At 39.8% G+C, this 16194-nt stretch overlaps 1 protein-coding gene across 3 annotated transcripts in view; it reads left to right on the plus strand.

The window, feature by feature from the left end:
* LOC133387806 (probable methylcrotonoyl-CoA carboxylase beta chain, mitochondrial) overlaps nucleotides 1–16194 on the plus strand; it is a 39297-nt gene that overhangs the window by 21524 nt on the left and 1579 nt on the right. For 2 of the 3 annotated variants that reach the window (XM_061633394.1, XM_061633395.1), the window contains exons 7-12: nucleotides 1464–1656; nucleotides 5619–5710; nucleotides 11411–11567; nucleotides 12962–13084; nucleotides 14424–14572; nucleotides 14893–14974. In XM_061633394.1, coding sequence (XP_061489378.1) covers nucleotides 1464–1656; nucleotides 5619–5710; nucleotides 11411–11567; nucleotides 12962–13084; nucleotides 14424–14572; nucleotides 14893–14974 — 796 coding nt within the window. The remainder of the gene's footprint in view (nucleotides 1–1463; nucleotides 1657–5618; nucleotides 5711–11410; nucleotides 11568–12961; nucleotides 13085–14423; nucleotides 14573–14892; nucleotides 14975–16194) is intronic. The other variant, XM_061633396.1, reaches the window with a different exon arrangement.

Consider the following 16194-nt stretch of genomic DNA (forward strand, 5'->3'; position numbering starts at 1 on the left):
GAGTACAGTTGCGCAGCATGGATACCAGTCAATACAGATTGCTAGACTTAGATTAACAAGAGACATCTAGAAATACAAACACTAGCATCCATGTCAAATTTCAGTTCTAGAAGGGTGCCTGGGAATCTTTGAGGAGTTCTGTGTCATCCTAGGAGATGAATCTTCCATATTATATATTTGTGTTTCTCTGAACATGCAAGCTAACTAAAAAGGAAGTGACTCTAGATTTAGACCCAGCACTTATTTTTACACATCTGTGTTGAATATACATTCTCCATACCTTTCTTGTCCATTCTATACATTCTTACCCATTGAACTTAAGGGGGCTTATTTCTGAGTTCACATGTATAGAATTGCAGTGTAAGTCCTGTGAAACGACTCTTGATTTCTAGCATATCTCTTTTTAGAAATGAACTGTTATTTCAAAAATTCTCAGGTGGTAATGTTGCAACAATAGCTTCAAATATATAGTTTTTGAAATTTATATATATGATATGATTTCTAAACCACCCTTCATAAAACTTATCCCAAGGCACTTTACCCATCTGTACAATTAAATTAAAATATATAATAAAAACAGTAAAATATAAAATGAAAAACCAAATAAAAATCATTCCTTTAAAACTGTTGAGACAAAAGAACAATGGCAAGAATCATATCACAAAAAGCCAGACAGCATCAATCTGCACTGTAAGCCTGATTAAATCTCAATAAGGAGAGAGCTAACTACCTCTGGGGGAGGGACTTCCACAGACAGAGTGCCACAACTGAGAGGGCCTCTCTTTGTATTGCTGCCCCATGCACTTTGCTTAGTGGGGGAATCATGAGGATCTGCTAAGATCTTCAGCAAATCAAAAGGCACAGACTGGCTGATAATAGGAGAGGTGCTCCTTCAAGTACTTAGGACCCAAGTTGTTCAGAGCTTTATAAGTTTTGTTGTTACCTTGAATTGGACAACAAGTGCAATTTGTACAGAACCAGTGTTTAGAGATGTGAAGGTCTGGAAAAAAACTGGAAAAAAAGCATACTTTTCCATCCCCCCATCCCCCCCCAGTTTTTCCATTTTTCCCCCCTGGGCCTTCACATTTCTGCTATTGTTATATGGTCCCAAAGCACCACTCACTGCCTTGGCAGCTGCATTCTGCACTATGTGGAGCTTCTGTACAGAGCATGTTACACTAAACATGAGAACTTTGGAAGAAAAATATGATTGAGTGCTATTTTTTCTTCTTCAGTACAGTTAATGCAAATGATAGTACAGTCTCTCAAGCCATAAGTCTTTCGTAACCTATTTTCTGCAATAAATGATCTTGACTGAGGCAAATGTTTGTTGTTTCCAGTCACAGGAAAGTCTCAATATAAATATAAGGAATTCTTCATTTTACTGTTAGTACTAATGCTTTGCTGATAATGTTGTCTTGAACTTTACTTGTGGACAAATATTTGTGAAATCTTTTTCTTAGGATCAGTGGTTGTGTTGACCATTTTGCATCTTCAGAAGAAGAAGCATATGAGTGTGTTAGAAATATTATTTCAACATTCAATTATGAAATTCCTACAGAAGAAACTATAGAATATGACAACCCCTTGTACAATGCTGATGAGCTTCTGGGGCTTGCACCACAAGATTATAGGAACACTCTGCATATAAAATTGGTAAGAAAAATGCTGATAGCAATCCTGAGCAGTTAGGCTGCATAATATCAATCCCATTGACATCAGTGGGATTAAACAATAAACAGCTTAACTGTGTAGTTAACAGTAACTAAACCACAATGTTTTAGCTTAGTTTTCTTGGACCATTTATGTAAATGTTAAATTGGTGAAAACAAAAAGTCTTGTAAGATTCTTCAGGACTAACAATTTTATTATGGCATAATCTTTTGTGAGAGTTCACTTCATCACATGCATGAAATGTGATTCCCATTAGGCAGCACTGTCAGTCACACTTTATGCATCTGATGAAGTGGCATTTATTAGTTTTTTAAGTGCTTACATGATTTTTTGTTGTTTTTTGCAGGAACTAACACAGCTACTCCTCTGGAAGCTCTATTGGTGCTTCCTTTTATTTATTTGTTTATTATTGATTAAAAATCATTTTAAGAAATTCTACATTTTTCCTTTTGGAAGTACTTCTAGATATCGTTGTGGTGATGAGTTAGAAAAAAATCTTCAAGGATTAATTTGAATATTTCAGATTGCTGCCCTGGGCTCCTACTGGGAGAAAGAGCAGGATATACAGCCAATCTAATAAATAATAAATGCTGTACTCCCTTATGTATGCATAGTCAAGGCATTGATTTGAATTGAGCCTTTATTTCCCCTAAATTCAGACGTGAGAAGGATTCACTATATCCTTCATGAATGAAAGTGCCTTATTAGTCTAAGTACTTACTTCTATTTAAGTTTGTTTTATTTTGTTTTTATTAACAGTAAGATTTATCCCCTTTCCCCCCTATCTCTGTCACTTCCCTCCCTCCATCGCCCTCTTTCTTTCTTCCCTGTCTAGGTCCTTTCCTCATCACTTTAGATCAGGGGTGGGATACCTCAGGCCCTCCAGATATTGCTGAACTACCACTCCTATCATCCTTGGTCATTGGCTATGATTGGTGGAGCTGATGGGAGTTGTAGTTCAGCAACACCTAGCAGCTAAAAGGTTCCCCATCTTTGCTTTAGATAGTCCATAGTTGTTCATTTTTACATATATATAGAAAAGAGAAAGAACACATACAAATAAATTTGTTTTTATCAACCTGTACTGCTACCTCCTAATTCTCCTTAGTGGCATATGTGTCCGGATGTAGCTCAAATTAGATGAGAAGGAACTTCCAGAAGTAACTTGCCTAGCTCTTGGCTAATTTAAAGAATAGAAATGGAATAAATGAAATGAATAAATATGTGAGTTTTGCACACTTATGATTGTCTTAGTCATGACATGAATAAGAACATGAAATCCTCAATTTCTCTAGAAATAATTCAGATCAATTCCTTCATTGTTCTGCTAGCTTGGATTCACAAAAAATATATTCACTATATTTTAAAAAGTGCTGAATTTAGAGTCCTAACAATGCACGTGGAAAGTTATTTTAGCTCATTGGTTGAACTGCTGACAATGCGACACAGACAACAGGACATAGAAAGTTTTTTGTTTTTCTTTAGACATACTGTATATATTTATTATTAATATGTATATACCGTCCTTCACCCTAAGAATGCAGGGTAGGTTAAAACATCAGATAACATAATAAAATAAAATGGGTGATTACAAAATAAATCCCCCAAACATCTAAAAACAGTATCAACAATCTCCATCACTATATTTATCATCTCTAATGAGAGTATAATTTGTATCTGCTGCTACTGCCTGGCAAAATAAAAAGGTCTTCCACTGTTGCCAAAATCCATTCAGCGTAGCAGCCTGCCTGATGATCATAGGGGGTACCTCATTCCAGAGCCAGCGTGCTACTGCTGAGAAAGCCCTACGCTGGGTTCCAGTGAACATGATTGCCCTTGATGTTGGAACAGATAATAGGATCCCCCTGGCAGATCTCAGTTCATTGGCAGGATAGTACTGGGAGAGGGTTTTTTTAGGTATTTGGATCCCACACTATTTAGGACTTTATATGCCATAGTCAACACCTTGAATTGGGCTTGGTGACATGTAGGCATCCAGTGCAGCAGTTTCAGTAGCAGGGTTATATGCTCCTGGGGTATTGCATTTGTCAGTTCTCATACTGCAGCATTTTGCACCAGCTGCAGTTTCTGAACCATCTTCAAGGGTAGCCCTACTGCTGTTATAATAGTCAAGCCAGAAAGTTACTAGGGCATGGATTACTGTGGCCAGCCTATATCTGTCAACCATAGATGGCAATACGCTGAAAGCAAATTTTAGACCTCTCCAAACTGAGTGAATGGGCAGAAAAATGGCAAATGCAATTCAATATAAGCAAGTGTAAAATTATGCACATTGGAGCAAAAAATCTTAATTTCACATATACGCTCATGGGGTCTGAACTGGCGGTGACCGACCAGGAGAGAGACCTCGGGGTTGTAGTGGATAGCACGATGAAAATGTCGACCCAGTGTGCGGCAGCTGTGAAAAAGGCAAATTCCATGCTAGCGATAATTAGGAAAGGTATTGAAAATAAAACAGCCGATATCATAATGCCGTTGTATAAATCTATGGTGTGGCCGCATTTGGAATACTGTGTATAGTTCTGGTCGCCTCATCTCAAAAAGGATATTATAGAGTTGGAAAAGGTTCAGAAGAGGGCAACCAGAATGATCAAGGGGATGGAGCGACTCCCTTACGAGGAAAGGTTGCAGCACTTGGGGCTTTTTAGTTTAGAGAAAAGGCAGGTCAGAGGAGACATGATAGAAGTGTATAAAATTATGCATGGCATTGAGAAAGTGGATAGAGAAAAGTTCTTCTCCCTCTCTCATAATACTAGAACTCGTGGACATTCAAAGAAGCTGAATGTTGGAAGATTCAGGACAGACAAAAGGAAGTACTTCTTTACTCAGCGCATAATTAAACTATGGAATTTGCTCCCACAAGATGCAGTAATGGCCACCAGCTTGGACGGCTTTAAAAGAAGATTAGACAAATTCATGGAGGACAGGGCTATCAATGGCTACTAGCCATGATGGCTGTGCTGTGCCACCCTAGTCAGAGGCAGCATGCTTCTGAAAACCAGTTGCCGGAAGCCTCAGGAGGGGAGAGTGTTCTTGCACTCGGGTCCTGCTTGCGGGCTTCCCCCAGGCACCTGGTAGGCCACTGTGAGAACAGGATGCTGGACTAGATGGGCGACTGGCCTGATCCAGCAGGCTCTTCTTATGTTCTTGTGTTCTTATGTTTAGCTTTGGATGTACAGTTAGTATCTAAATAAGTAAAACAATTTTTAATGTTGCATTATACCATTTTGTGATCTAACATAGGATGGTATCTGACTCAGTCATACTTGGAGTAGACTCATAGACATCAGTTGGCTTAGTTTCAGTGGGTGTACACTTAGTATGATGGGAAAGGCAATCCAAATGCTGGGGAGCTGGCAGAAGGGGGGCTGGTGTAGGAGGAGCCGGCGGAAATCTCCATGGGATCCTTGTCCTGCTCAGGAGCCACCAGCTCAGGTGAATGCTGGCTCTGTCGGGAAGCCCCGGCTCCTGTGAATTGTCCTCCTGGGGAGTAAGTGCTCCCTATAGAGGCCCATTGCAATTTTTTTTACTCTGCCAACCTTTTGGCCGGTGGAGTTTCTGAGTGGAGCAGGACCCGGGGGAGGGCTCTGAAGTCCCCCTCCCCCGCAGCTCTTTTCGGGGCTTCTGCTGGCCCTCTGTCCGCCAAGTTGGCTGACCCTGGTGGATCCCTGGTGGTGCTGGCAGGCTCATGGTGGCACCACGACTTAGCTGTGGGAGAGGGCTGCTGCTGGTGCAGCTGGGGATCTGCAGCATCCAACTCACCCCAGCCTGGTGGAAAGGTGAGTTGGATTGTGCCCTTAGTCAGATACCACCCATTATCTTTGAATATTGAGCCATAATTTGAGACAGAGGAAAGCATGTCTTTTCTCTTTTAGCAAGGTATCTACTATTGATTTTTTATTTCTCTTGACAATGTTTTATAGATTCTGAGTCGTATGATAGATGGCAGCAGGTTCCAGGAATTCAAAGCTAATTATGGAACAACCTTAGTAACAGGATTTGCCTACATGGAAGGGTAAGAAGGAAGTTTAATACAAATTGAGCAGGTTATTGCCATGGTTTTTAATAATCAGTTAATTTTAAAATAAGACTACTTGATTAAGCAAATGATAATTGGATCCTTTTTGATTCACGTGAAATTGCAGTCTTGAGTTTAGATTTGTTACAGTGATAGAAATGTAGCTGTAGTACTATAGCCATTATGGCTTGGTTATATGGGCTTATACACATGTGTTTATATTGTGACTGGCTTTTCAAAGCCACAGGGTATGATGGGATTTCAATTTTGTTGGATTTATAATCATATTTCACATGCTTAGTACTTATAATTTTGGTTTTTAAATTAATATAGCATGCAGACAATAGACATTGCTAGACAATAGGCACTACTGATTAATAGTAAATTGCACCTGCTATTCACCACCACCACCACTGTCTGGGTTTATAGAATCATTTGGAAATGCAATCCTATACCCACATCCCATTGAATTCAGTGGGACTTCTGAGTAGAAATGCATATGATTGTGTTGCTTTTTCAGACATAGCTCCACTGAATATTTTCATATTGCTACAAAATCATAGTGTTTAAGAAGCTTCTTTCATGCTGAACACTCTTAAAGAAATACTGGTACAATTGTATATGTATCTGAAATAACCACATATTCTTCCCCTGTATACCTTGCCTTCATTTTCTTCCATTGTTGTTTGTCTTGAGTCTTTAGATTATTAGCCCCTTATGGTAGGTACTCATGAAGTCCATGTTTTACATCTGATGAAATGTAGTCCATGAAAGCTTATGCCATAACAAAATTGCTTGTTTTCATACCTTCTTCATCTTGGTCCAATTCTGCTTTCCGTATGATATGTTCTGCATATAGATTAAACAAATAGGGTGATAAAATACAACCCTGTCTCACACCTTTTCCAATAGGGAACCAATTGGTTTCTCCATATTCTGTCCTTATAGTAGCCTCTTGTCCAGAGTATAGGTTGCACATCAGAACAATCAGATGCTGTGGCACACCCATTTCTTTTAAGGCATTCCATAATTTTTCATGATCTACACAATCAAAGGCTTTGCTATAATCTATAAAGCACAGGGTGATTTCCTTCTGAAATTCCTTGGTCCGTTCCATTATCCAACGTATGTTTGCGATATGATCTCTGGTGCCTCTTCCCTTTCTAAATCCAGCTTGGACATCTGGCACTTCTTGCTCCATATATGGTAAGAGCCTTCGTTGTAGAATCTTGAGCATTACTTTACTTGCATGAGATATTAAGGCAGTAGTTCGATAATTACTGCATTCTCTGGGATCCCCTTTCTTTGGAATTGGGATGTATATTGAACGCTTCCAGTCTGTCGACCATTGTTTAGTTTTCCATATTTCTTGACAGATTTTAGTCAAAATTTGGACTGATTCAGTCTCAGTAGCTTGTAGCAACTCTATTTGTTTGCCATCTGTTCCTGGTGATTTGTTTCTTAAGAGCAGCTTTCACCTCACATTCTAAAATTTCTGGTTCTTCATCATACGGTTCCTCCAGAGGGAGAAATATCAATAATTTAAGATATGCAGACCATACCATACTACTAACAAAAACCAGTAATGATTTAAAACGAATGCTGATGAAAGTTAGAGGAAAGCAGGACTACAGCTGAATGTCAAAAAGACTAAAGTCATGTCAACAGAAGATTTATGTAACTTTACAGTTGACAATGAGGACATTGAACTTGTCAAGGATTATCAATACCTCGGCACAGTCATTAACCAAAATGGAGGCAATAGTCAAGAAATCAGAAGGAGGCTAGGGCTGGGGAGGACAGCTGTGAGAGAACTAGAAAAGGTCCTCAAATGCAAAGATGTATCACTGAACACTAAAGTCAGGATCATTCAGACCATGGTATTCCCGATCTCTATGTATGGATGTGAAAGTTGGACAGTGAAAAAGGCGGATAAGAGAAAAATCAACTCATTTGAAATGTGGTGTTGGAGGAGAGCTTTGCGCATACCATGGACTGGAAAAAGACAAATAATTGGGTGTTAGAACAAATTAAACCAGAACAAATTAAACCAGAACTACCATTAGAAGCTAAAATGATGAAACTTCGGTTATCATACTTTGGACACATCATGCGAAGGCATGATTCACTAGAAAGAACAATAATGCTTGGAAAATTGAAGGGAGTAGAACAAGAGGACGGCCAAAGAAGAGATGGATTGATTCCATAAAGGAAGCCACAGACCTGAACTTATAAGATCTGAACAAGGTGGTTCACGACAGATGCTGTTGGAGGTCACTGATTCATAGGGTCGCCATAAGTTGTAGTCGACTTGAAGCCACATAACAACAACAACAAGATGCCACAAAACTGCGTTGTTGTATAGCAACAGACTAACATGATAACCCTTCTGGAAAATTTATACAGAAAATGCTATATAAATAAAAATTCTGTCCTGAATGTGCACATCAGCTTTCACTCTGATATCTTATTCTTAAAGGGATTTATTGCATTATGTTGCTTTTTTTTCTTAAGGGTCAGCAAATATGTAACAGTATGTGTGGATTAGAGCTGGGGTTTGACCTTGAAATGTGCATGCCAACTTTAATTCTGATGTCTCAATTTTCATGGCAAGTATCACCTTGCATTCTGTTTTACGCCTTTCCTGGCCTCGTGAAAATGTGCAGGAGGGAAACTGGTATATGAACATATATAACAGGATTTTGTTCTGAGCATGTATACCAAATTTCATTCTAATATCTCAGTGCTCAGGATTGACCAGATTCTTCCTTTGCTATCCAATTGTCTCTTCTCTGCTGTCTTTCTTCTTGTCATGGACCAAATACAGGTCTCTCACACAGGCTAACAGTATTTATGGCTGGGTGTAAAAGATGTGGATCAGACATAATTTAATATAGTCCAGTTGATGATTTACGTCTAGGATCTTTCAAGAATAGTTGTCTTGCATAAAGAATGTACAATCACATTCTTGCATGGGATCTAAACATCTTTCCCTCATGTAGAGCTTTGATGTGTGGGGAACTTGCATTTTCCCACTAATCAAACAGATGTTTACTGTTACTAGGGAAATGTGATTGTCTAGCCATCATCACCACCCACAAACACTTCCACTGTGTGTGTGTGCTGGGCACCTTCTGACTAGTGTCTAGCAGCTAAAGCTTCCCCTACCTCTATATTTTAAAAAGCTTGATTTTTTTAAATTTTTCAAAAATGGAAAATTGAATAGTTTGTCACTCCAGTGGGAGTAGTTATATACAGCCTTTCAAACTAATGGATTAAGGGGAAACCTGCCAAGCACTAGCAAGGCTACCCAGTCTCTCCATAACACTGTTCTGCCATTTTGTAAGCCTTTCTTAACATTAGTTCTAGGCAGCGTGGTCTCCAACACTGCAATATACACAACCTCTTCAAAACAAAATGTCAGCATGGTGAGCAGGTTCCCCCTCCCCAATGTGTAGCTAATATTTCCTGCAGTTGGCTATTGCTCTTACCCCTGCTCTTTCTCCATCCAATGAGAACCCAGTACTGTCCTGCTTTGGGCTAGCGCTACATTAACACTGTATAATACTACTGTATTTTGGAGTAGTGGTGTATTGCGTAGAAGATCCATTTCTACACATAGCTCTCTAAGTCAAGTCTAGGATCCAGAGGGTAGTAAGTGCTTGTGATGCAGGGTGAAAGAGTGCTGCATTCTGGGTTGTCAGTTGGATGGCTATGCAGTAGAGCTTATTCTCTAGGGCTAATAATAAGGCTGCTTTCACTGGCTCTAAAATCACTCGAAACTTTAAAAAGCTCAAATAAATATTTAAAGTCCATTTTGTATGAAGCCTCTTATGGTCTAACCTTTTCCCTTAATGTTAAGTTTATCTCTAAACAGCTCTAGAAAGTGAATTATTACACAAGGATTAATAAAGCATGGTATAGACTCAAACTCAGTGATTTCTTCTGAGATAAAACGGTGATAATTGAGTTGGTTTGTCTTTTCATCATAATGGAAAATTATGCCACAGAGAATTATGGACTGTAATTTGCTTGCTGTTGTAAGTAGCTTGAGAACACTGTAGGTTCACATTCTTTATTTAGGATTTTTTTATGAACATGTATGCTTTTGTCACTGACAAGATAAACTTGCATGACTAGTCTGAGCTTTTGTAGCCTTGAGTGCATAATACAATGCACAACATTACCACTACAATCAAAGGTTTACTCATTTGATTGTTATTTCATACTTTACCACTTGGATTGTGTTTGTCCATGCATTTTAAACCACTCTTCTTTGGGACTACAACTCCCATCATCCCCAGCCAGCTTGGCCAGCGGTCAGGGATGATGCGAGTTGGAGTCTTAACAACATCTGGAGACCCAAGGTTGGGAAAGGCTGTTCTAAACAAACCTTAATTCAGTAAATATCAGTGCCCCCTTCATACATTAATTGGGGGAAGTGGCCTCCACATGATAACGGGTTTGCAGCTGCACCGCTTGCCATGCCCCTAACATCAGATATGCCTGCTGAGTGTCCACACATTGGCATGGATGTCAGCAGAGAGGGAGTTCACATGTGAGCAGCTGCTGCTATGTCTGCAAACATCCATGCCAACAAGTGGATGTTCAGGATGCTTAGCTGGGAGTATGGCCCTCATCCATGGCATAGTTGTTCATCACATGCGTGAAGGGGGCACAAGAGGAGATGAAATAATATGCAGTTGCTTGATTTCATAACTGTTTCTCACTTCCAATCACACAGTAAGCCCAGCTGTATGTCTCTCCCACTCAGTTCACTTCCTTTGACTTCCAAACAGCTGGGCTTACTGTCAATATGGACAATATCATAAATGATTTAAATCCTAAAGGGAAAAGGCAAATTTAAACCATTGATGTAGAACAAGGTTCCCATTGATACAACTTCACATATTTTCTTCACAGTGGAGCAAATCTGACCAATAAGGCTGCACACTTAATTCAATAGGACTTGTTTCTGAGTAGAGATGTATTAGATTGCCCTATAATTCATTCTTATTTACAACTAAATAGAATATTATTTACACAGTTTTGTAATCAGGCCTTGTATCATTTTGTCGCAGTGTATGCATTTTGCATGCTTTCCCTGTTTACCTATAGAGGGAATGCCTTCAGTTAGTCCCATATATGATTGTATTTGTGTATATCATGACCGTATTTTAGCATCGATCGCTCATTCATGCATATAAATGATAGAACTCTGATTTTATCATGATGTTGTTTTACAGGAGGAGACTCCTGTAAACACTCATGGGAGGTAGCATGAAGGGTGTTGCAGTTGGGGAAGGAATAGGAGGAAATTGGGGAGCTGCTTGTATAAGAGAATGTGCGTTCTCCTCACAAAAGGGGCTATCTAGATCTCTCCTAATAACTTGCAATATATCTTTTGTACCAAACACTTTTGTGACTGATTTGCTGAGAGAATTTGGACAAATAGTTTTTCATGCCTGCACTTCTCTCAAACCGTATTCTTTTAAACTTCCTGCGGTAGTAGATTATTTAATGTAAACATTTCTAAGTATCTTGGAGAGGTTTAAAATGAAAGTAGTGCAAGGCATTTGTTGCCCCTTTTAAGATGATGTTATGAAGTTGCAGTAAACAAATGGAGGGTACTCACTGTTTTGATTTCAGTGTTTCAGCTGTCTTTATACTCTAGAAAGTGTTTTATGCTTTTCTTAGACAGCTAGTTGGAATAGTGGCTAACAACGGTGAGCTGACGCATGATGCTTCTCTGAAAGGGTCCCACTTCATACAGCTTTGTAGTCAACGAAACGTTCCAGTCCTGTTTGTTCTGAATACAGCCCCATGTCTGACAGAGCCAACCAGTCTCTCACAGGTAAAGTAACTAATACAGAGCACATTCAAATGGCTCTAAATTAGAGTGTCAGATTTTCAGTTTCAAAAGCATTGTCTCTGTATTCTACATCTCCACTGACTTTTAAACTATATTCCAGGGAACTTTTGACTCCTCAAGAGATTTATGCAAATTAAAAATAGGTTCCTCCAATGAGAAGATAATAGCAGGCCAACTTCCTTGAAAGACAGCTTGCTCACCACTCTTCTTCCCTGAAATATGCTCCTAAACCTTCTGCAATAAGCAGGGGTTCTTCTGCATGCAACATGGAAAGGATTCCCTTAATGTGAAAAGTTTGAAAAGCGACTGATTGAGGGGAAACCTAGGGACATGATGTATCCCTAGTGTAAGCTATAGCTTCCCAAACCAAACTGGGAGCTCAACAGCTTACCATCTGGACATGCTATACGAAGTACTGTTGTAGGCTTTAGATTTAACTTCTTATATAAATAATTGGAAATTGTAATTTCTTTATAATGCAAAAGTCTCTTTATTTGAAATTCACTATAGTCATAAGATTAATTTCTTGCTAGGTGAAAAACATTAGAAGTAGCAGATTATCCCACTTGCAATGAAAAATAACATTCCCTACAGAGCTCAGTACTTCCCAGCAGTGTGGTGTGGTTTTGTGCCTGGGAAAGGGTAGGCTGGCAGTTTTTGAAACTTCTTGATTACCTTTTTCCTCTGTTCAGCATGTGCAAACACAGAGAGCTTGGTTCTTTGTTTTGAAGATGAATGGACCCTAGCAGGGCTGGTGCCAAAGGGTGGCCAGGTTGGACCTCGGTCCACAGATGCCCCTGAAGGGCCCCTCGTTAGGGTGGGGGAGTAGTGCTGCCCTTCTACGATCTGCGTCAGGCTCCCTGCTGCAGATTGCAGGGAGGGAGCTTTCAGGCCGCCCACCCGGAGGCTTTTTAAGGAGCTGATGATCCTACCGCCATCTGGGTTGATAGCAGGCATGCATGAGCATGTAGCATACCACACATGTGTGCCATCAACCAAGATGGTGGCAAAGACATCAGCCTCTTAGAGAAGTCTCCACTGCCATCTTGGTTGATGGTAGCCCTGTGCACACAGCTCGCACAGCAACAGGATACAAGAGAGAGGTAGGTGAAACAGGCAGGAGCTGCGTGCCCGGTACAAGCTGGTGCCCAAGGGCCCAGTCATGCCTGGCGCTGGCCCTAGACCCTAACAGTTAATTCAAGTGCTGAATGCAACATTAATTCCTATTATCTGCCTCTTCTTTTTCCTTTTGCTGTAGACAGGAAAATTAACCACTTAAATCTTCAAATATAGGAATAACGAGGCCTAGGAGTAAAGGAAACCACTATCTTTAAAAATAAAATAAATAACTATAATCATTCTTTCATTTTATTTAGGCAGAGGATCACACAAATAGGTTGAAAGCACAAGCATCCATGATGGCTGCAGTTGCTTGTGCTGCTGTTCCCAAGATAACCCTTGTGATTGGTGGCTGCTATGGAAATGAAAGTTATGCCATGGTAAGATTGTTGAACATGATGGTCAATATGTCAGCTTATCAGTTCTCAGCTGATGGTGACCAGCTTCTCTCTCCTCACCTACACTCCCCAAGCACTCAGCTCTTGTCTAAGCTAGTCTCTTGACACTTTACTTAACTGATGATCAATCTTTGGTGTTTAGTGGAAAATATATAGAATCACTTATTGTGATGATGAGCAGCCCTGGCATAGAATCGAGACTTTATACAGGTCTTGTTGTTGTCCTGACATTTGCACTTGCTACCTCAAGTCTTCTCATGGCATAGACTTTGCATCTGTGCCACTCATTAATTTGTGTTAAAAAGATGGTACAATTATTTTCATTTAAGTAACTTTAAAATGTTACACATGAAAAATTAAAATAGAGCTGTGATTCTGTAGCTCATACATTAAATTACTCATGGATAATAAAACAATTCTTAAAACCAACAAATCAAATACAGTGAACAGCAGCAATAAAACTCTTTGGCATCACAGATAATACCTCAAGATCCAAATGCTCAGGCTAATAAAAATGTATTTTTCTTTTTTGGGGGGGAAGAACAGATATCATTTGGGAGGAAATTCCAGAGGGGTCACCACCTCAAAAGCTCTCCTAGCCTTTGTCATGTGTGGAACAACAAGCAGGACTCCCTGATGACTGTAACTTACAGATTAGTCAGTAACAGGACTCCCTTGTGTACTTTGGTCCCAAGTTGTTGTTCAGGGCTTTGTGTGCTACTACCAAGACCTTGAATTGGGCCTGGTAGCCCACCAACAGCCAGTGCAGCACTTTTAGGATTGGGGTGGTATGATCCCTCCTTGCAGCATTTGCCAACTGCAGGGCTGCAGCTTCTGGACAATCTTCAGGGGTGGCCTCACATAGAGCACATTACAATAATCCATCTGGGAGGCTACCAGAGCATGAGTTACTGAGGCCAGATTATCATGGCCCAGAAACAGTTGGGTGAAAGTGTATGATATTCTTGGAAGAACACAAGCAGCACTATGGATGATAACCATCAATGGTTCTAGGAAGGGATGCACAAACGGTGCAGCAAAATAGAAAGCTCTCAGTCAGTCTTTTCCTTAGTTGTGCCAAACTGGTTGGAATCCGGTGCTGTGGTAACTGTAAAAATTCAAGGTATTGGTTGTGCTGTTCCAGCTACCACAACTCCAAAGGATCAGGCTGTACTGAAACTGGAAATTGGTAAAATTAGATGGACCACAGTATTTTAAGGGCTTTTTAATGTCTACGCATGAATGGATGGTTTGTTCAGCCTGCCTTAAATGGTGAGTTTTAATTTATAAATTCCTTTGGTCTTGTGTTGTCTTTCTTTAGTGTGGGAGATCATTTGATCCAAACTTCCTGTTCCTCTGGCCTAATGCCAGAATTGCCCTTGTGGATTCAAGATATTGCCACACATTCTCAGTGGTTTGGGATGATGACTGCACAGGAGCAGGAACAGACATAAAACTACTAAAGGCAAAGTAAGTGGATTAAATTAAAAGTCTCAATGTTATAACTGAATTAATGGTATGGGCATTTCCATATGGATTTCAGGATATCATTTCTGAACAGCTAAAATAATTTTTAATTTCTGAAATTACATCGCTTTGTCATCTGTACCAGTGATTATCTTGCTTTTTGAAACGGAATTGCCTTCTCAGATTTGGGGCATTAAATAAAACGTCTTGCTTTTTCCTAGTCTTCCTTTGGGCAGATAGTATCTCCATGAGTGCATCTGAAGAGAGAAATTTGGTCTTTAAGAAATGTTACTTTTGCTTTTAAGAAATTCTTCTCTTTCCAGACTAGATAAAGAAAGCAACGCATTTTATTCTTCTGCCAGAATTTGGGATGATGGTGTAATCCTACCTCAGAGTTCAAGGAAGGTAGGCTTCTTTCTCTAAGTGTATGTCTAGGTAATGCATTCAAGACCTTTTCCTTCCCATGCCTTACTTATAAAAAAAATTCTTTACCATCTTTCATACTGTTGATTTTACTTGTTGAAATAGTATGTCTGTCATGTAGCTCATTCATCCTTCCAATTAGTTTGTTGAATCATCCAACACTAGTTATTCTTGCTCCTGACATCTCGTACAATGGATAGAAGTGTCATGTGATACAATCCTAAGAATGTTTAATAAGAAGTAAATATTGTTCAGTGGGACTTGCTTTCTAACAACTGTGCTTGGGATTGAAGCCTTAGCTATTTCCCTGCATCTGGAAATGAGTGGATTTAGAGAATCCTTTCTTCTTTTACTACCTTCTTTCACCCTCACCCCATGAAACAATTGTGGAATATCTTCTAACGCAGGAGTGGGGAGCCTTTGGCCCTCCAGATGTTGCTGAACTAGAACTCCCATCATCCCTGGCCATTGGCCATGCTTGTCAGGGCTGATGGGAGTTGTAATTCAGCAGTACTGGGAGGGGCAAAGGTTCCCTGCTCATGTTCTAACTCATTGCTTTAAAAAATACTCCTTGCTTTGCCTCATGCAACAGCCCAACCCTAAGTATTTTTCCTCTTGAGTAACACTGTGTTGTCATTCCCAAGGAAATATGCATAGGATTGTACCCTTTGGTTAGGTGATTGGTAAAGGAGCCAGGTAGGGCAGACTGAATTAAAACAGAGGAGTTATTGCTAGTATACTTCAGGGATGTCGTTATTCTTGAAAAAGGAAAATAATTCAAATGCATCCAGTAGCCAAACTTGTAGATGCTGCTTTTTCTCTTACTACTGTGATAGTAAATTATCAAGCTCAACATTTTATACTGTTTATCTGCTTTGCCCCATATACCTTTGCTTCCTACAGTTTCACCTTTATATCTTCTGTTCATGATCAGTGCCCTAAGCACCCTCTCTCTAATCTTTAAAATATCATCAGATAACTTTTTTTCAACTTCTCTGGTAATTGCCTATCATTTTTGCACTAATTATGAGGAAGTGGCTTAGATCCAAACATCATCCCACATAAGTGAGCAGAGAGCATTTTCACTCACTTTGGAAGTGACCACCAAGTTTGAGTAAACTGGCTGTAGAGGGACAGCTGTTCAGGGGTACAAAGTGGGGAATGTGGCTTGCTAACTAGTATCTTTAGATCGAATCCAGTGG

Source organism: Rhineura floridana, chromosome 6 (genome assembly GCF_030035675.1).
Source record: "Rhineura floridana isolate rRhiFlo1 chromosome 6, rRhiFlo1.hap2, whole genome shotgun sequence".
Lineage (NCBI taxonomy): Eukaryota > Metazoa > Chordata > Lepidosauria > Squamata > Rhineuridae > Rhineura > Rhineura floridana.